Source organism: Triplophysa rosa, linkage group LG8, assembly GCF_024868665.1.
Source record: "Triplophysa rosa linkage group LG8, Trosa_1v2, whole genome shotgun sequence".
Classification (NCBI taxonomy): Eukaryota; Metazoa; Chordata; class Actinopteri; order Cypriniformes; family Nemacheilidae; genus Triplophysa; species Triplophysa rosa.
The window spans coordinates 6,357,603-6,379,630 of record NC_079897.1 but is presented as its reverse complement, the minus strand read 5'-3'; the positions used below and the strand labels follow the sequence as shown (position 1 = coordinate 6,379,630).

Here is a 22,028-nt window from a genome sequence, read left to right as displayed (position 1 = left end):
TGCATACAGATTTTATTAAGTTTATGACTGAGTGAGCTAGATTAGTTCTGTGGCGTTAAAATGATAAATTATAATAAAGGAAAATATATTTGTCCTAAAATGTTTCATTTCTGTGTATACAATGTCATTTACTTTTAATGGTTTCTTGTAGTACAGCAGGGCGAAATGATTTTAAGATCCTTCACAAAAAATTATAACAACCTTGAAAGAAACATTAACATTTTATGTAACTAACGTTACATTACAAATTCCTACGAGACTCAGCTGGCGTAACCACGTGATTCACATCATATGACATGGCATACTAGGAAGTCCTTCCACTGAAGTGGATAGCTGTTCTTTTTCATCCACGTTTGCATACATCTATGGCCACATCGTCCGTGAATTTCGAACATATTTTTTTATTTGTTTTATGTTTACGAGCATGTGGTTTGTCCCAGTGCAAAGACATCCGGTAAGCACGTGCATTCTTTAGTGCAGTCTTGAGTTAACTGATTAACACTCTTAAAAGTGTGTCGTGTTATTTAACGTCTGGCATGCAGACCTGCGTAGCAGCTTGTAAATATGGTAACTTCAAGATTTATTCTAGTAACTTTATCTGGTATTTACCTGTCTCGACCCTAACATCTCAGTTGCCTTAATACATTATACAACAAACGTGAAGTCATTTTGGCGTTTGCATGAATTTAAGGATATGACCAAAATACGTAACGTTAGCTGCGTGTGAATTTGGGACATTCTTCATAACGCTTATAATGCAACTGTGTGGCTTTATGGATTGATTTTTACTTTATTTGTCACGTTTTTGTATTAGTTTTTAATAAAGAGAACAAAACAACTGTTTGCCACGTTTATTTTATTACATTTATTACGTTTAATAAAATTATTTAATATATTTAAAATAAAGAACCACTGTCTATACATTCATTTAATCTGTTTATTCTCAAAAAGTAGAAAACTGTCAACAAGAACAAAGTATAAACGTGCATTCGTGGCATTAACCTGATGTCTATGGCATTTAGGTCACTCTCCACCAGCTGATTCTCTAATCAGATTGTTATTCGCGCTGTATCATGGGAAATAATTGGATTGTACACTTAAAATCAGAATGCATTGTGTGTAAAAAATAGTGAACGAATGTAGGGAATGAGTTGTTCACTCAAAATTCAGACAACACTACAAAATGGCCGACACCTGATATAGTGCACTATATAGGAGATATGGGGAGAATTCAGACACAGCTTGTGACTTCTGTTTTAAAAGACTTACCCTGCGTTCCAATTCGCCTACTTATACTATGCCCTAATAGTAGGTACTGTTTTTGTGTTGGAAATGAAATAGTAGGTACTTTTGAGTGCATGACAAAAGAGATTGCACACACTGGGACATACTAACAGGAAGCGGAAGTGGCCGTTGTTGTCGACAGCATTGTAGCCAATAACTGTCACACACATCAAAATACAGCTCTTCTTTCCATTAATTATTCATTATTTTGTATGTAGTGTCTACTGTATACTTGCATTTGTTAATTTAGTGATGCATCAGTTATATAATTTATTAATGCAGTGGAGCGTCACCAAACTCTGCCTACTCGCGGTGAGTTGTGGGTAATATCAGCTGTTAGTGTGTGCATCATTCTGCACTTCGAATTCCTACTGGAAGTAGTAGACCATCCGGGAATCTTTGAAATACTATTTTCAACATACTACGATTCTACATACTAATTCTACTTTCGAATACTATTTAGGACGAATAGTATGTGGATTGGAACCACTCCGTATCTATATTCTGTACTATATCGGGTGTCTGCCATTTTGTAGTGGTGTCCGAAACCTGAGTGAACTACTTCATTCCCTACATTCGTTCACTCTTTTTTTTTACCCCCAATGCACTCTGATTTTGAGTGCATATCCGATCGCTTATTCACTATTTCCCATGATACAACATGACACATGTCCCGACCCATGCCCCGAATGGATTGTACACAAATATCTTTGTTCTTGTTGACAGTTATTTTATACTTTTAAAGAATATGCAGATTAAATGAATGAGATAAACAGTGGTATTTTATTTTAAATATATAAAATAATTTTATTAAATGTGATAAATAAGCATGCCTGCAAATACATGTGACGGCTGTTTTGTTCTCTTTATTTAAAACTAATACAATAAATGTGACGAAGTGAAAATTAATTTGAGTATTTTATTAAACAATCCACAAAGCCACACAGGTGTTAGCCAATCGTTATGTTTGACAAACGTCTGCGATAGTACTGTCAGACGCAGGCTATATACGTCAGTGTCCAAAATCACTGGCCTTTTCTCAATTCCAAGAACGGACTTGTGTTCTTGTGGAGACCGGTCTTGTGAGGCACCCTCGGAAGAATGAACTTGGATGGTCGCGCCGCAGTGACTTCTGGGACTTCAAGTGGATTCCGTAGACGCGCAAGGCTGCATACGATGCATTCTTGATATCGGGAACATATCTGAGTACTTTCATGCCTTCTCTGCTGTGTTATTGAGAATTGGAACTGGACTTTGACGTAGAGCAAGAACACGAGGATACAAGTCCGCTGAAGAACGCATATTGAGAAACGGCCACTCACTAATTTTCATTCAGTTCTTCCCCATATAGTGGACTCAAATTCGCTATATAGGGAATAGTGCCGTTTTAAACATAGCATTACTTTTACGTTTTTGAGAATCTTTCTGCCACTCACAGAGATTATCCAATCAGAAAACACGGGCTGTGCAACTCTCAGCCAATGGCGGTAATTTGGGCGGGAGTATCCGTTTGCTTAACCAACTAAAGTTATGGGAGAGAAACCTGTTCAGAAACAGGCGTCACTTTGACAGCGTCCTCTTGTGTCGTGCCGTGGTCCAACAATAATACAACAGTATTTGAAAAACATTAAATAGACTCTGTAAGGAACGAGATGAAATGTTTGTTTTCAATATGGATCTTCTAAATAGTAGCAAAATAAACTTTACATTTATAGGACTATTATTTTTACAGGCTGATGTTAGGATTTTATTAAGCTTTGCATACAAACACTAGCTATGTTTCACTCCAACTTAATCTACAACTAGTTTGCATATTAAGTTTGCATGATGTGTAAGGATAACAGTGCCAGCCACTTATCTCAAACTTAACAAGGATTGCACAACCAAGCATGTGGAGCTAAACATCTGCTGCTCCTCAATTGATTTTTACTTTTTATTTCAAATAAGCATGTCTTCAGTTCAAACTGAGAAATATTCAAAACATCAGGTGTCTTTAAAAGAGATATTAGCTCATGAAAATGTGCTTTTGTTGCGAAACAGCCACATCTACATGTTACTGTAAATGTTTATGGGTTTGATCCCCAGGAAACACACATACCCATTAAAAATGTATAGATTGAATGTGTTGCGTTGGATAAAAGTGTCTGTTAGTTCCACACAATGCTCTAAATAATTTTAGCATATCAACTTTGCATGTTTTCTTTACAGAAACTCTTTGGATGAAGACCTGTTGTTGCCATACACCAAATCCCACGGCCCATCACACTCCCATCGCCATGTGAGGGACTGTCAATCCATCGCTCATGGCAACGTAACCCACGAAACCTGGGCAGCAAGCAAGCACTCTAACTCTCCAGTGGTCGAGTCCAAGATATTCGTCTCCAGCATCCCAGATGACACTGGCACTGCCAGATGGAAAAGTGGCCACATCACAGTGGTTCATGACCCACTAAGAACTGTGTCCATACTGGAGCCAGGTGGTCCTGGAGGGTGCGAGCAGAACCACAAAGAGCTAGTGGAGGTCACCGCCAAAACTAAAAAGTGCCTTGTTGCTCAGAATGGAGGCTTTTTTAAAACTGACACGGGAGTGTGCTTAGGCAATGTTGTGAGTGATGGGAAACTGGTGAGGAACAGTGGTGGAGTTCAAAATGCCCAGTTTGGCATCAGAAAGGATGGAACGCTAGTGTTTGGGTAAGGCCACAGTCTGCAGTCTTTCCCCTGAGTGTTGCATTGATTTGCATTACCACACGGTTTGTGTCTGTGTTGAGAAACGTGAAAACGTTGAAATTTGATCTAGAGTGGTTGGATGTGTACTTTTGAACTGGCTATAATTTTATCGGGGTGCACATTTAATGGGACAGTTCATCCAAAAGTAAAAATGCTGTTATCTTGACCTTACTTGCATGTATTTTTAAATGCATTTTAGATATTTAGTAGCATCACTTTAGTTGACCCTGACAAGTCAGAAAAATGTATATTTGTAGTCATCATAAGCATATTAACATACAACCTAAGTTCACATATCAATACAAACGTAGTATTTAGCAGTTTATCCAATCCTACATGTTGCTGCTGTCCTTCTGAAACCTTGTATCTCCATATTATGTGATTTTATTTTTTTGCCATAAATCATTATTAGTCGCCTTTTATGTTTGTCACTGGGTTTGCAAATAAGTATTTAAAAGTTCTTGTCAACTCCGATAACACAGTATTTAATAAGTACAGTGTTTTTTCCCTTCCCTGGTAAACGGTGAATTTGGACATCTGAGGTTTCAGAAGGACAGTGAAAAATGCAGAAACAAGTCAAACATCACATAGGTCAGTTAAAGTGGCCATAACTCAGACAGTTTCTGCAAATCTCATGTTAATCTTGAGTTCTTACAGAATAGTATCGCACCCTTCAAATATCCGTACAGCAGGGGTGTCCAATGTCGGTCCTGGAGGGCCACTGTCCTGCAGAGTTTAGCTCCAACTTGGCTCAACACACCTGTTTGGAAGTTTCTAGTCTGCTTTGTGAGACCTTGATTAGCTGTTCAGGTGTGTTTGATTAGGGTTGAAGCTAAACTTTGCAGGACACCGGCCCTCCAGGTAGGGCTGGGCGATATAGCAAAAAAGTAAACTCGATAGTTTTTTTCTATATTGATCAATAACGATATTTATTTCGATATAAATTTAATTAAACAACTATTTAAAATAATCTATTTTAAATACAGTTTATTAACAAAAGTTAACCTTTAACCAGTTAAAATTAAATTAAATTAATGCACTGTTGCAACACAGAGGATATTAGGCCGTAAACAACATGTACCAGTTCATTCAGTCTCATTTTGACTCAATTGACTCGTTAAGTAAAGGGAGTGTTCATTCAGTACAGTCAACCAAAAGGGCTCCGTTACTGTGTACATTCAAACGCTATTGGCTCAGCACCTGCGCACATACATAACGCTGCAATAATGTCTTGCTCGAGTAGTGGGATTCATTTAATGCATTCAGTGAACCTTAGTCTTTCAAAAAGACATCTCACATAAACTGTACTACAAATGGTAGAAAGTGTCCCCTTTAATTTACTGAGACACTTAATGGCACTCCCTGTGATGTAAGCTAAACTTCTGAAAAATTCCAATCCGCAAATAAACACTCATAAAGTTCAGTCCAGCTGAAGACCTATTTAGTGTAATAACTAAATAGTCTCAATGAGAAGAGGTTATCAGCATCAGTTCATTTCAAAGCTGTTGCCTTCACTGCTTCTGTAGCAGTCAACACAACAAACCTCAACCTAAATATGGGTGCAGAATTTAGAGGGAAGTAAGCCATGGGAATGTAGAGCCCCAAGAACATCTGTTTCCTAAAATAGAAACCTTACAAAAACACAGCAATGTTGTGTAACGCAACAGTGCTCTTCATAATAGGCAGTGGTTTGGAACTCAGTGTACTCAGTGTCTCAATATGTCATTCAGTATGACGTTATTGGCTATTGCCCGGAAAGTTTAGCTGTTAGATAAGGTGTTTACATAGTCTGTTTGGACATTCACCTGGATGAGGTGTAGGGCATCGAAAATAGCGTAATTGTAGTCAGTGGTGTATTATAAACATTTTCAACCAGTGGCACGGCAGTTTGTGTGTGTGGTTGAACTGGGAGTTTATATAAATTCTCCTTCTATTATCTTCTTGCTAATTTCTCATTTAACTTTAATGCGTATATCCAAAAATAGATACAGGACATTGAATAGACTTTGAATCGAAGATTTAAAATCAAGATTTAAGTTAGTAAGTGCAGTAAGCTGTCATGTTTGTTAATTTTGAGACCATTTATTGTACACTCTTAAAAAAGGTGCTTTACAATGCCATAGAAGAACCATTTTAGCTAAACTGTTCCATAAAGAACCTTTAGAATCCAAAGAACCTTTTTGTTTTATAAGTGGAAACGTATAGAAAACTAGAAAAAAGTAAGAAAGAAAATGTTCTCGTAAGAACCTTTCAGTAAATGATTCTTCTGTGGCATTGCTGTGAAGAACCTTTTGTAGCACCTTTTTTAAAGTGTACTGTATATTCTAAAGCGATATAGACTAGTGTATATTCTGGTCTATATTATATATGGTCTATATTTTAGAGCATGTATTTCTAATACACTCTTAAAAGTTCACAATATGCAGAAATTAAGCTTTAGTATATGATTTTTCCAGCTAAATAGACCAAAATACGAATGACTTATAATATTGATGTTCACAGGGACCTTTACAGTTTTTTTGTGTAAAATGTGTAATAAAATGCTTCCTCTGACTCATTCCTTTTTACTAACAATAGCAAGAAGTAAATCATGGTGCGTGTGCATTTTTGGCTGTAGGAATATGTTATATTTTGCACAATATTTAAAATACTTAATGTCCTGGGGCCGTATTCACGAAACTGTTCTTAAAGGAAAAGTTCATCTCAAAATCAAAAGTGTGTTATTGTTTTACTCACCCACATGACGTTCAACATGTTTTAAGACCTCCCGGTGTTTTCGGAACACAAATAAAGATATTTGACATCCAAGAGATTTCCAGGCTTGGATTTTCCATAGACATCGTGGTTATAGTTGTTGTCAAGCTCCAGAAAAGTACTCAAGACATCGTTAAATTGGTCCATCTGCTCTTAGTGGCTCAATTGAATTTTTTTGAAGCAACGACAATACTTAATGTGCGAAAAACAAACCAAAATAACGACTTTAATCTATATATTCTCCTCTGTCTTGTCAGTCTATGGTGTGCATTCACAAGAGCACTTCGACGCATGCGCATTCGGTTTGTACGGTTGGGAAAAAAGTGCAAGTCTTCCTCAATATCGAAATCATCAGACATTTTACGAAGATCATCTTCTATACAGCGTCCGTCTGCTTGTAAACACAGAGTTGCGTTTCCGGGTTGTCAGTCAGAACGCAGGCATCTGCCCCCACCGACTGCTGTCATGAATGCGCACCATAGACTGACGAGACAGAGGAGAATATATCGATTAAAGTCGTTATTTTGGTTTGTTTTGGTCAAAAAAATTCAAATGTGCCACTATGAGCGGATGGACCAATTAAACGATGTAGGGCTGCAACTAACGATTATTTTGATAATCGATTAGTTTGGCGATTTTTTTTTTTTTTTCCCCCCCGATTAATCGGATAAAAATGTAATTACATCTTTTGCTTATAATAAGTAAATCAGATATGGGAACAGTATACACAACTGAACTCATTAGCCTTCTCCCAAAATGTTGTGAATGTCTCCATAATTAATACACCTGGTGAGTAGATTCAGGTGTGTCATATTAGAAGCAACTGACAATAGTCTCTCCCAAACGTGGGAGCGAGGGGAGGGTTGGCCAAGGAAATCATTTTTTTGTGCCATGAAAAGTTTGAGATATTTGTCATTCAAATGTAGTGAAGTACAGTAAAAAGTAAACAGTAAAAGTAATACTTAAGTACAAATACTCAAAAAGTGTACTTAAGTACAGTACTCAAGTAAATGTACTTCGTTACCCACCTCTGAACTAAATAAACCACCAAATCAGGGTATTTAGCCTATTATGTACTTTGCAAAGTGCAAACGCCACAAATTGGGTTTTACTAATATAATCTTTAATTTGTCATTTAAAACACCTCTCCCCTTTAAACTTTAAAACTGCGCAGCTTGAAGAGATGCATGCAGAACACGTCGGACTTTAAAACTGCGCACCTCGCGCTGCACGGAGAGATGCACGCACCGAGAGACATGTCTGACTTTAAAACTGTATACCTCGTGCTGCACGGAGAGACACGTGTGACTTTCAAACTGCGCACCTCGCGCTGCACGGAGAGACAAGTGTGACTTTAAAACTGCGCACCTCGTGCAGCACGGAGAGACAAGTGTGACTTTAAAACTGCGCATCTCGCGCTGCACGAAGAGACGCATCCACGGAGAACCACGTCTGGATTTAAAGCTGCGCAGCTCATGCTGCACGGAGAGACGCATCTAAAACAGTCATTTTAAAAGGGAAGAAGACGCGCTTGATTTATAACTGCGCAGCTCACAAGTGACGTCACAGACCAACTAATCGATAATGAAATTCGTTGACGACAAATTTCATTATCGATTATTATCGATTTTATCGATTAGTTGTTGCAGCCCTAAAACGATGTATTTAGTACTTTTCTGGACCTTGACAACAATTATAACCATGGTGTCTATGAGGAGGCCTGGAAATCTCTCGGATGTCACCTAAAATATCTTAATATGTGTTCCGAAGACGCTGGGAGGTCTTAAAGGAGTCATGAATTAAGACATCAATTTTAACCCGAACATCCTGTAAGTGTCAGAACTGAAAATGCCCTTGTTACTGAAATTACAACTGTTATTGACACCAGGCCCAGCGAACGTCAGGTCCTGGAATGCACCGTCATAGATTGGTTGAACACCGCCTCCACAGAAGAATATCAACGACTACTTCTCTTGCCACGCCCACTGGTTCGCGCATGACAGTACTGAAGTAACACAAGTTGCGCGGAACCAGATAGAGTGAGCACGCAATAAACATGCCGTTAAAGATCGCAAAATATTGTGCAGTGCTTGGTTGTGGAAGAACAAAGTCGCTACATAACCTTAATTCGGATTCCAACATTAGTAATGCGTGGTTGAAGTTTATTTTTAAAGACGTTCCAGCATACATGGGTAAAACTTTGAGCGTTCGTTCACTTCATTTCACCGCGGATTCCTTTGTGAACAAGGCACAGGCCGACACTGGATTTGCGGAGAGACTCGTGCTGTGCCGTCAATATTGGATCCGATAGGAATGGTGCAGCAATCTTATGTGAGTAAAACATATTTGTACTATGCGTCACTATTGCTTTGTTAAAGATCGCTTGATATGCCCTGATAGCCCTATTCGCATGGGATTAGTATTACCTGGGAATAGGGCTGGGTGATATACAGTATATTGCGATTCACGCTAATTATACATGTCTAAATCGATTCTGAAATCGATTCGATGTTTTATGCACAGCTCTTCTGTGAACTACGGCTGTTTGATCAGTAGGAAGTACTGCTCGATCTAAAATCACTACGAGATTGAGTCGTTTATAACTTGTATTTGAAAAAGCAACACTCGTCTATCATCATTACTATAAATCAACTTTATTATCATCAACAGCGATAGAATATGACCACAGGCATTTCCTGGAACTAATTGTTCTTCTTCTCTTTCCCATATTCGGAGTTTCTGTGCAAGAGCGCCCTCTGGCTTTCGGATGTGGCGGCATTTAACCGTAAGTCATTGAGAAACTGAGAGCATAAGAATCGTACGATATATCGCCCAGCACTACCTGGGGACCTCTAGTCATTTGTAATAATTGCAGAGGTTGTCTGTGATCTTAATCCCATGCGAATCGGCCATGTCTGTAATTTGTAAAGTAAAAATTCCCCCACAAATTACCTACCATATTTTGACGAACACTAAGGTCCTGTGATAATATTAGTCCCGTGCGAATCGGCATCTCTATGATTTGGCGGTCTCATATATCAATTTTTCAAGGTTTTATCCACCGTTTGCGAATAATAAAGGCTGATTTGAAGTGTTTTGATATTATTTCGGGTGCTGCTTGGTCATATCCATACCTGCCAACACTGTCGTTTTGGCCGGGAGTCTCCTGTTTGTTTATTTATCATGGAAACTCTCGTCATATTTGAGACCCGCGATCGCGGTGATCTTCTGTCCGGTTCGCGATGCTGTCTCAAATGCTGACAGGTACAGTCATATATCATTAAAGGAGCCATTCTTTTGCTGTTTTTGAAGCTTTGATTATGTTTTTTGAGCGTTTAACAATGAATGTTCATGTTTCTAGTTTCAAAAAACGCTTTATATTTCACATATTTCAAGTCTATTGTTCACCGCTGTCCCTCTTCTAACAAAACGACTGTATTTCTTCCGGTCTATATAAAATCCCTCCTGCCGAAAAGCTCTGATTGGTAAAGCTGACCAGGTCTGTCGTGATTGGTTCCCTGCTTAGAGCGTGTCTGAAGATGTCCCACCCATACCATATCAGCGAGTTTACACTTTTCGGGCGGTTGTGGTTGGTCGGTCCCCCTCAGTGCACGTGTATTCATAAGCTTTGGTTTTTAGCAATAAACAGTAACAATGGCGTCAACTTCACTTCATCAGTTGAACACATGCGGATCGATCGAAGTGTGACGGAGGTCTGCTAGTGCATGTGGAAACGTCAATCTTTGTTAGAGATCACGTTTTTTCCCCTACTATGACGAGGGAAATGACACCGCACCGATTGGGTCAGACCGGTTATATTAATTAACACTAATAACAGAAGCGTTAGTTTTGCCTTTTTATATTGGACCTAAGTTGGATAATAAAACAAGCAGATTGACTAGGAGACATTTGCAAGCAGGACTTCAAAGGACGTTTCATAGAAGTGTTTTAGAGGTATGCGCACACACACAATATCAGTGTATTACACAGAACAGCTTTCACAGCCTATGATGGACGCTGTCATGGATGCTGTTATTTGACCGTTGGTTTTCTTAGAATGTGTGTATCTGAATTCTTATTACCAGCTGTAGGACTGTGATGAAAGTGAAAGTAATTAAGCGCGCAGCTCAGTCAAATGTTTACAATCTATGATAACCAAACACTACTCCAGCGGCTCTTCCTCCTCTCTAAGGAAGGTCTTGCCGCTTTTTTGGCGTATTCCTTTGGGCAGAGGTTTTTCAAAAACTCAGAATAGTGACATCATTCACCCGGGAAGTATAGGACTGTAGTCCGATTCCAGCCGTTCTCTGTAGTCCTTGAAAAGAGGAAAGATAATATCTCGCTTGGAATTGAACTTTGAGCTTTATCATTTTGCAGATATTGTTTATGCTCTAACAGCAACATTACACACTAACTAAAGTTTGAAAATTGACATCAAGGGGAATGGCCGCTTTAAACGCCATACAACTATAGGCTATACAAACTATACGCAAAGCCTTGCCATCACACCCGGGAAATAAGTCAGTAAATTTGAGTAAAATCACAGGCTTCACTTATCCCGTGCGAATGCGCTACATGAAATACAGATGTGGGGAGGTAATTTCTAAATCACACGAGGTCCCCAGATAATACTAATCCCGTGCGAATAGGGCTAATGTGTAACCTAACGTTACGTGTCTAACCAAATTCACAAAAGGCTCCAACTAAGTTTACTAAGCTAACTGGTATCCAATCATAGCAGTAGGCGTTTACTTCCAAGTCTTCAATGCGGCATGCCCATTAAAATAGAGCGTTTGTCAAGCCGGCCTCAAAACCAGGGTAGAAAATAGTCTATTACTTATTGATTTTGATGTTTTTGAATGTAAAAACCACGCGAACGTCATAAGTAGACCTCATACAACGGTATAAAACAATAAAAAAGGCCAGTTCATGACACCTTTAAAACATGTTGAACGTCATGTGGGTGAGTAAAAATTTTAAAAAAAGATTTTGAGATTAACTTTTCCTTTAAAACAAAATATAAGATTGTTCTTAAGATAAATTATAGGAAGTGCGTAAGAATGTTCCTTCTTAAGAAGTTCTCAAATATTTTTAAGAACATCTTCATTTTTAATATAAGAATAAAATGACATATGCTTTGTAAATCAATCTTGAGAAAAAAATAAGAGTGGTCTTAATAATTTTTTTCAGGAATACAAAACATTCCTAACTTTTTCCTTAAATTAGTATTTAAGGAAAAATAAGGAAGTTAAGAATTTATTTGTTGTAAAAATGTCTTTATTTCTTTTGTGTATAATATAACCTTTTACTGTAGCTGCAAGCCCAGCAACTCATCTCGAACTACCAGGCCACACCAGCCAGTTTTTCATTCCACCCACTAAATATTTATCTGATTTGGGTTTTATTTCTTCGGTTTGTAGGTATCTGTCTGAGGAAGATGTTCTGGACCAGGTCAACCCCTTCATACAGTTGATCAGTGGGGTGGTGTGGCTGCTGAGAGCTGGTGAGATCTACATACATGAAAGTATCCAGGCAGAGTGTGACAAAACTCAGGAGACCGGTAAGATTTCAACACATTTCATTGTGATTGTGTTATGAGCCCATTTGTCTAGTTTGTTTGACCCAAAGACTATGTCTGAACCAGCTGTGCAAATATTCAATAGCAGTTCAGATACTACAGTACTTGTGTCAAGCCTGTTCATGTGTGTTTATATCAGTGATTCATCACATTATTGACATCCAAAAATAAACACAAAAGTGAGATTGATTAGGTAATCAATGTTCAATGTTTCAGGAAAATTTCAGTACTTTGTGGACGTGGTGTCGGCTCGCACTGCAGTGGGTCACGATGCAGAGGGAAAGCTCATTCTCTTTCACGTCGATGGTCAGACGGGTAACAGAGGGTAAGATGGACATTGAACCTGAGTTGATCACAGATGCTTATCGTTGTAAACATTGATTTCCTCCTCCACAGTCTGTGTACATGTTTTTTTAAAGCGGTTAATGACCTAGAATAAGCCTTGCAAGCATTATTGCTCAAGAAGAGAAGGAAAGAACAGCAGACGGGAATAAATTGTATCATTGTAATGATTAAAGGCCTTGTTTAACACTCTTGTTTCACTTTGTGCACCTAAAATCCACTTACAGTGAGACAAGATTTTATTCAGCATTCTTACTTACATTTAAGTCTTAACAGTCTTACTTGCATTTGATTACTATTTTCCACCCTCTCTGAACCCCAGACTACTGTACCTTTTTGAACTTTTATATCGTCGGTGTCCTTCCAGAACATCGGATGTCCATTTTTACTGTTTTTCAAGGAATAGAAAAAACACTGTACTTTTTAAAAGGAATAAATACTGTGTTGTCAAAGTTGACAAGCACTTTAAATGCTTTTATTGGTTAGATATTTGCAAAACCCAGTGACAAACATGAAGAGTGACCAATAATATTGACGTATGGCAAAAAAATAAAAATCACAAAATATGGAGATACAAGATTTCAGAAGGACAGCAGCGATATGTGCTGTAAATGGTGGTTGTGATGATAGGCAGACATCTGTGTAGTGGCAGAGTAGAAAAGGAAAACTAACTGGGCAAGCATGTTACATACAGTACATGTCTAACCATATTTTACATTATAATCATTAAGCAGACATTTTAAACTAAATCTTAGAAAAGTAGTAAAATTAAATACTCCATTTTGTTCTTTCTGCTTATGGTTCTGATATCAAGATTTTCAAATCATATGTTTTTGTAGATTGATTTAAGTAAATAATCTGGGTGTATTTGAGCTTATAACCTGTATGTCATTACACAACTCTTTTCTAATCAGATCCTGCTTTCGGTGATATGTGAAAACACTTGAAAGCAGGAGCTGGTGTGCACGAACAGTTCATCTCATGTTTACTAAAGTTACGTCTTTGCAGAATGAATCTCAGGCAAGTGGCAAAGTTTCTAAAGGATCAGGGCGTCATCAACGCCATCAATCTGGATGGAGGTGGCTCGGCCACCTACATCCTCAATGGATCCCTAGCCAGTTACCCCTCAGATCACTGGTGTGTACATGCATTTACATCAACATATGCAAAACATCACTCTCTGTGCTGGGTTCTAGTTTGATCAACGTAACTTTTGACAAAATCCAGTACAGGTGGGATGTGGTGCTGTCCACGGGCCGTATCCACTGTGCTGTGTGTTCATGAGAGGCTGTGCCAGCTGGAGGACTGCAGCGGGCATGGACGCTGCATAGATGGTCAGTGCGAGTGCCAGCAGGGCTGGAGCGGACCTGGATGTGCAAATCTCACATGCCAGAGCCCAGAATGTGGCGATCATGGGATCTGCACTGAGAGTGAGTCATTATGTTGCTCTAATACTTTTCTCTATATATCGAAAATAAGGACAGATTTGGATTTGTGAATTTGATGTACATCACAGATACAGATATGTTACTCAGAAACATGAAAAAATGCCACTGATCCCTGAATCATCTCTCTAATCTACCAAGGAGCCTGTAAAGGCCTGTACATCCATTACTTTAAGTGAATGCCATTATCCACAAATAATACTACTTTGTGGTTAGTTATTTTTATGTAACTAAGAAAATAAAACAGATGGTATTTAGGTTTTTTGATAACCCCATATCTTCTATTATCCCTCTCTTTCTGTCAGATGGGTGTGTTTGTGATTCTGGATGGAGGGGTTTAAACTGTAGCCAAGGTAATTGCAGTACAAGTCCACATGGCTGATACAGGTTTGATCTTTTAGTAAAGTGCAGACTGGCTATTTTACTGGGTTTGTTACATAAATGCTTGTGTTATATCATTAGAGATTGCAACATTTATGCTCAAACCAATGTTCGTAAATATCATATGTCTGTATCTATACAGTATGTGAGTCAGGTTTCTATGGCGATGGATGCAATCAATCATGCAAATGCGCAAATGGGGGCTCATGTGATCCAGTTCACGGACAGTGCACCTGTCGTTCTGGTTTTCATGGAGATTCCTGTAAGCAAGGTATGCAGTCATATCTCAGAAACGCCTAACACATCTTTAACAAAAAGTGTTTTTATCTGAATGCTTTAAGTTATTGCAAAATAGTAGCAGGTAAAAATTTTGGTAAAGGTTAAGAAAATACACAAAACGTATATGTGGGCACTTTAAGAATATTTAGTTAACCATTCGGATACAGAGCATGTATAACAGACATTCAGCATACTACAGAGGCTTACTACAGAAATAGTAATATGAGATAATATTATAATATTTCAAAATTTGTGTTGCTTCTTCTCTCTCTGTCACACCCCAGAGTGTCTTTTCGGCTTCTACGGGCTGAACTGTGAGCAGCCGTGCCAGTGTGAGAACATGTGCCCGTGTGACTCTGTTACTGGGAGCTGTAATACTACATATGAGGGGGAGAGAAACATCAGCCTGCACAGAGGTTCAGTACAGTATAGCCCCCATTAGCACTCACACGACATGTAAACAACAAATTCCGTGTGTGATGTCTCTATTGATCATTTTAGTGTTCACACTTCCTCAGCACATAACTCGCTCCACTTATAGCTTTCGCTATCTGCATTCCTCATTCCCTTACTACCCTTACTGTGTGCGTGCGTGCGCGCACGTGGGTTTATCTAAGCTGCTTTTTTCCACTTAAGGTTTTGTGTGATTTTCCAGTGTTGTGATTTGGCTGGCATAGTTTTCGCATTGCCGTGTTACCAGCCTCTCTATGGTGATATAGCTTATCATTTCACAGCCTACATTGACAGCTGTTTTCTAGAAAACAGACCTTGCGGATCCTCGATCAACCCAGTAGTCCTTATTTTTATGATTAGACAGACGTGGTTATCTGTGTCAGCACCAGAAAAAAAATACAGGCGGCTCTGTCCATTCCGACTTTTTGACCTCTGTTATTTAACTTGAGAAGATGCTTTCTTAAGCTTTTTTGAAGAGAATATAGTAAACTCTCAAAGCCTGTGTGTGTAGTTGTATCATTTAGTATGTGTAAAAATATGATAAATTCATGGCATTTTATGACCCATGTACAACCTGTGTATTGTCCTCCCCCCAGTAAGCAAATGTGGACATGGTAGTTTAAGTTTAATATAGTTGCTTGCTACATGATGATGTTTTGTTTGCTAACTTTAGCAATCACACTAAAAACATCAAATCATTTCATTATATTGACAAAGTCAGCTTTTTCAGGAGGGTATTTGGAGGGCTTTTTCAGCGGAGTCAATTTTATCCACCCCCAGTTCTTATTTCCCACAATAATGAGGCTGTCTATGTCAATATAATAAAATGCTTTATGACACATGCTTGCTTGTGTGAACTCAACCAATTATTTTGATGATCTCAGAAGAAATTCTGGGTCAGAATTTTAGTGGGGTGTTAGAATCCCAAGTAGGTAAACCCGACTCTGCTCCGTTAATACCCCCTGAATAATGATGCTGTCATAAAAAGTCAAAATTGCTTTTGATGTGAAATCATAATAAACAGAAGTGAAAACAAGTGCATATTCTAGCTCTGCATGCATCAACACTTGTACAGTGCCTTGCAAAAGTATTCATCCCGCTTAATTTTATTCCCATTTTGTTATGTTGCTGCCTTATCTTGAACTACTTTAAATTACTTTTTTACATTACTCTACACTCCTTGCACAATAATGTCAAAATAAAAATTAGATTTGTGATTTAGAACTTTGCAAATGTATTATAAATAAAAAACTAAAATAAGTACATTGCATAAGTATTCATACCCTTAATTCAGTAGTAGCACCTTTACAGACTCAAATCTTTTTGGGTATGATGTGAAAAGCTTTACACATCTGCATTTGGCAATTTTCTGCCATTCTTCTCCTCAGATCCTCTCAAACTCTGTCAGGTTGGATGGAGATAATCAGTAGACAGACATTTTCAGGTTTCTACAGAGAATGTTCAGTTGGGTTCAAGCACTAGCTGGGCCACTCAAGGACATAGACAGAGTTGTCCATAAGCCACTCTTGCATTGTTTTAGTTGTGTGCTTAGGATCATTGTCATGTTGGAGAATGAACCTTCTGCCCTGTCCGAGGTTCTGAATGTTCTGGGCTAGGTTTTCATGGTCATTATCTCTGTATTTTGTGCCGTTGAGCTTTTCTTCTACTCTGACAAATGCCCCAGTCCCTGCATATGAAAAACACCCCCACATCATGATGCTGTTTCCATCACCACACTTTACTGCTGAGACGCTATTGTACAGGTGTTGAGCAGTGCCTGGTTTTCTCCAGACATGATGCATGAAACGGAGATTCATTAGACCAGAGAATCTTGTTTCTGATATTTCAAGTTTCCATGTGTCTTCACTGAGCAGAGTCTGGACACTCTGCAATAAAGCCCAGATTGGTGGAGTGTTGCAGTGATGTTTGTCCTTCTGTAAGTTTCTCCCATCTCCATATATGATCATGGAGCTCAACCAGAGTAATCATCAGCTTCTTGGTCACCGCTCTAACCAAGACCGTTCTCCATCGATGGCTCAGTTTGGACAGGAGGTCAGCTCAAGTAAGAGATCTGGTGGTTCCAAACCTCTTTCATTGAGGATAAATGGAGGCTACATGCTTCTGTGAACCTTCAATACAGCAGATTTTTTTTCAGAAGTCTTCCCCAGATTGATACAATCCTGTCTCAGAGCTCTACTGGCAGTTCTTTTGACCTCATGTCTTGGTTTTTTCATGTGCATTTTCAGCTGTTGCACCTTTTATTGAGAGGTATGTGCCGCTCCAAATCATACTTATTCAACTGAATTTGCCACAGGTTAACTCCACTCGAAGTGTAGAAACATCAACAAGCAATTATTGTTGTCATTATTGTGCATGGAGTGTAGATTAATGTACATTTTCTTTCATTTAAAGTAGTTTAAGATAAGGCAGCAACATAACAAAATGTGAATAAAATGAAGGGGGATGAATACTTTTGCAAGGCACTGTATGTTCTGTATGTCCAGATTTTAGTTATAAAAGGAAAGTGTCTGTTAGAGAATTATTGTCCTAACAAGAGATTTGATTTGATTGTTTTTTCCACAACACTTCAGCTGGTCACTGTTTGGCTACCCAGTTGTGGAGGGAATGGAGGCATGTAGAGGAAAGTCAAACTCCCAGACCCTATTTATCTGAGTAAGTGCTCTAAACTTAGAGCAATGTAGCTTGTTTATATTTTTGTATATTTTGGGTAAATATTATGTATGCATTTTATTTCTGTGCATGTATTAACAAATACATAGTTGGTGGAAAAGAAGATACTTTGTCACTATGTTTTAAATATATACAGTAAATTGACCTTTGGGAAAATATTGGTCATTTTAAATCCATGTTGGTTGACCGCTGCCACAGACCTCATAGTAAATGCTTAATCTTCACACACATACATCGGCACCATAACATCTTGACTTCTATTAGTGTATTTTAATGCCATAGTCTTCGTAGCTTTACACTTTACCAAGAGCTCTGATTACATAAAAAGTCTATTATCTCAAACAGCTTCTCATTTAAACCTCTCCCTATCTGTGTATCCGAATAACTTGATTATCGCCATGTAAATTCACTCTGACAAATTCCAGACCCGTGTTTAGTAGAACCCTTCTGAACCGAGTGCCCTCACTGTACTGGTAAACAACTCTGCCGCAGTGGAGTAGCAGAGATGAATTTATTAGTCAGCTCAGCCTTTCAAATGCAAGTAGGGGATTGTATGATGTTACCATGGCTACAGTCAAGTGCTTTGTAGACCCCGTGGGCAGCGGCGGTGGAGTCAGAGGTCAAAGTGCAACTCCTCACCCTGCGAGTGTTTTGTTTGTGTGTGTGCAGACAAAGCTGGTTGGTTGTCTGCGCTATCCTGGCAACGTCGCTGCTGGCCAGCCTCGCCGGTAACCTAATCCAGACGTGCAGAAAATGCAGAGCGCGCGGACAGAGAGAGGGCTACTCCTACTTTCCATTGGGAGAGATCAACGGGGCCGCAGAGCGTGGCAGAGGTCAGAGGACAAAGCCTGGGAAAAATATCTTTCAGGCAGAAGACTCGGACTCCTCATAATGGCAAAGTGCGTGCGAATGTGTGCACGGGTTCACACCACTGTGCCAAACACCAGAGGCCAGAGTGCCTCAATAACTACACCTGGCTGGGCAATTTCAAGACACTGACTGGCAGAGAGATGTAGGCAATGTGTCATGGGCCCCATCTACATTAGCACAAGCACTTTTTCTTCTAGGGGAGGAGGAAAAAGGGTTTGCTTATTCTTGCTGTGAATCGATGAGCTTTTGGAAAGCTCTCGTCGTAGCTGGAGCGGGACCATCTAAACTGAAAATGAGGGACAATGAAATGGGCGTTAGAATCCAAACAGCTGTCCGCTCGACTCCACAAATTCCACATTCACCCCAGCTGAGCCTATAACCTTGAGCCAGCTCTGTTCACACATGCCAAGTGCGCTGGTTGTGCAGTGCGACTGAATTATGCATTTGTTTGTTTGATGTTTGCACGTTGACTTCATAGCAGCTGGTCGCAATACAAGGATTGGTTTCTTATGTAATTCACGATTCAAACCATGCTGAAAGTATTATATCATTGACCTCAATAAAACCTTTCATTAAGATAACCAAGATAAATAGCAATATCACCACAAAGCCTTTTTATTCAGTGTATGGGTTCCACCCGTTGCCATGGGATCAGACTAGTTTTGAACTATGAACCCATTTTTTTGCGAAATCCTTCCTGCATGAACTTGCCAAACTGCTATTTTGAAACATTTTTATTGAAAGAGGTTTTTTCCTTTTTTCATCAGAGGTCATTCGGTTATCCAACATCGTCCCTTTTGTTTCCGTAAAAGCTTTGCCAACCCTTGCCGGTCTTATGGTGCTTCTCTGTTTTGCATGTTGTCCCCAGACAGTTTAAATCAGACGTTATAAAAAAATCAAGGCCTGGATTGTTTTCTCATTCTGCAGTTAAGAAAGAGTTTTAAAGCAGTAAATCCAGATTTTGGGGTGAGATTTGAGTAATATGGTTCTGTTTTAGCTCTGCAACATGACACATCGTATGGAAGAGGAACATTTATTTGAGACGGTTTTACAGTTGGTTCCCCTGCTGTTTCCTGTTTGGCGTCATAAAAAAGATTTTTGGCTCGTCTCTGTGGTTTGAAGAGGTGGTTTAGAGAGGTTCTGTGAGTAAAAACATACAGGGGGTGCAGTGAATTTTTCCAAACTTGTCACATGAACGTACAGGTCCAAAATAAAAATATATTTAGGAAATATTTGTATGTTTGGCGCACGTTGCCATAACATTAAGGGGTAGTTCACCGTTTTTGTTTTTTTAAGATTGTTGGGAACCAAACAACACTTGCCCCCATTGACTTCCCTTGTATGGACACAAAACCACATTTCTCAAAATATCTTTTACGTTTTGAACCCCATGAAGCCACATACTGTAAATAATGACAGAATGGTGACAAAAAGGATTTTTGGTAAGACTTTATTTTACGGTCCCTTGTTACGCATGTGACATGTATTTACTATAGTATTTACTATAAATTATGCACAATTACATGTAACTAACCCTAAACCAAACCCTAATCCTAACCCTATAGTAAGTACATGTAGTTCATTTTTATTACTCATGCTTGAATGTATAATTACACTGTAACACGGGCACTGTAAAATAAGTGTAACCAGATTTTTTATTTTTGGGTCACCTGTCCCTGTAAGGTAAATTTACTGTTTTTTTTTTATTTAAACATTTTTAGAAATCATAATGATAAAAATATACATTTTTCATGATGGAAGATTGTACTTCTTTTTAATATAAGGTGATTTAAAGAAAAAAGTATTGGACTACATTTTATTGTCCAAGATATTTCTTTTCCTTTTAATTTTGTGGTGAAATGTAACTTGAACATGTTTTTGTGAGATCCAACTAAAATGTGTTATACTGAAGACATAACAAAAGGTGTTTGTCTGCAGCTTGGTACATTTGACTGTTTATTAACTTCCACCTGGCTCACTGCCTGCTTTGCATATGATCCTCTGCGAATTACCTCTGAGCCGTAAGTGTAAAGCAGCCGGGCACAAAGACCTCAATCCAGTTTTTGATATAGTTTTTGATTTCAATGCAATCCAGCAAACAGATGCTGCAGGGGTTAGAGAGGGTGCTTCATCGCCTCGCTCTGGCCCTGATGCTAATAAGTGTGGTGGAGGTAATCTCGCCACTCATTTTAAGCAATTGATTTTATGTGTTGCTTTTGTTATGCGACAAGCAGAACGGTACATTCGGTTTGTTGTGCATTAATTGAATGTGGCTATTATGGTAATCATGGATATGAGTGTTAGTCAGCCTTATTTTCTAATGCTAAATGAATAAAATGTAAATTTTCTTATGGATCACTTTATTTTTAATTGTCTGCTTGTACTCAGGTTGGCTTGACATCAAGGGCAGTTACAACCTAGTAACTGCATGTATGCTTGGCCTGCTCAGTTTGAGTAGTCAGTTGAGGAGTACTTGAGTGTAGTGTGGCTCTGCTTATGTTCCTGGGTTCATCCGCAATCAATGATGTAAGTCCTTTTAGATCCTAGAGAAGGTTGAAGACCACATGCCTCCATAATATGATCTATGAGAATTCTTCTATGAAATGTTATGTGATGTTGTGTATATGTCGTTTATATGTCAAATTTTCTACAGAGGACCCTTGCTTTCCATCTGAATAACAATGGGTCAGTGATTCAAATTTAGTGTCTGTTTGATTGATCAATGCAAAGATTGTTGTATAGTTTTGATCAGGCAGCTAATGCCAGTGTTCTTTTATTCTGGCAAATGGAAATGAAAGGTGTGTCTTTTCAAGAAAATTTAACAGGTGTGTCCAATAGAAAAGGCGTGTTCAATACAACAAATGTGTTTCACACAACAGATGGTTCCTGAAGATGATGGTTTACTTGGTGGTGTTAGATTTTCATAGTGTTTAAAAAGTGATTCAAATTTTGGTTTAGGTTACATTAAATTATGTGCTTGCAGTTGATTAACACAGCTGATTAATGTGCTTCTATATATAATACATTTTTATTTAATTTTAAGGCAAGTTTGTGAGCAATATTTAATTGTCATGCCAAATCAAACAATCGCAAAGAGTATTTTCCATGTACTATAACCTAAACTTCCTTTCATATGTTGAGGAACATTTATTGGTTATGGAGCCCAGATGAGAGAAAATCAGCCAGATTCAAGAGAATGTAAAAAAAGATGTTTTAAATCATTT

At 38.6% G+C, this 22,028-nt stretch overlaps 1 protein-coding gene across 1 annotated transcript; it reads left to right on the top strand.

Annotated features, from left to right (window-relative positions):
• The first annotated feature begins 290 nt into the window (after positions 1-290).
• nagpa (N-acetylglucosamine-1-phosphodiester alpha-N-acetylglucosaminidase) lies at positions 291-21,167 on the top strand. Its single transcript, XM_057340964.1, has 11 exons — positions 291-454; positions 3,493-3,975; positions 12,186-12,325; positions 12,560-12,668; positions 13,694-13,822; positions 13,913-14,115; positions 14,436-14,483; positions 14,654-14,782; positions 15,075-15,206; positions 17,835-17,916; positions 18,604-21,167. The coding sequence occupies exons 1-11, from the start codon at positions 366-368 to the stop codon at positions 18,824-18,826; spliced, it is 1,767 nt and encodes a 588-aa protein (XP_057196947.1). The 5' UTR covers positions 291-365; the 3' UTR covers positions 18,827-21,167.
• The last annotated feature ends 861 nt before the right edge of the window (positions 21,168-22,028 follow it).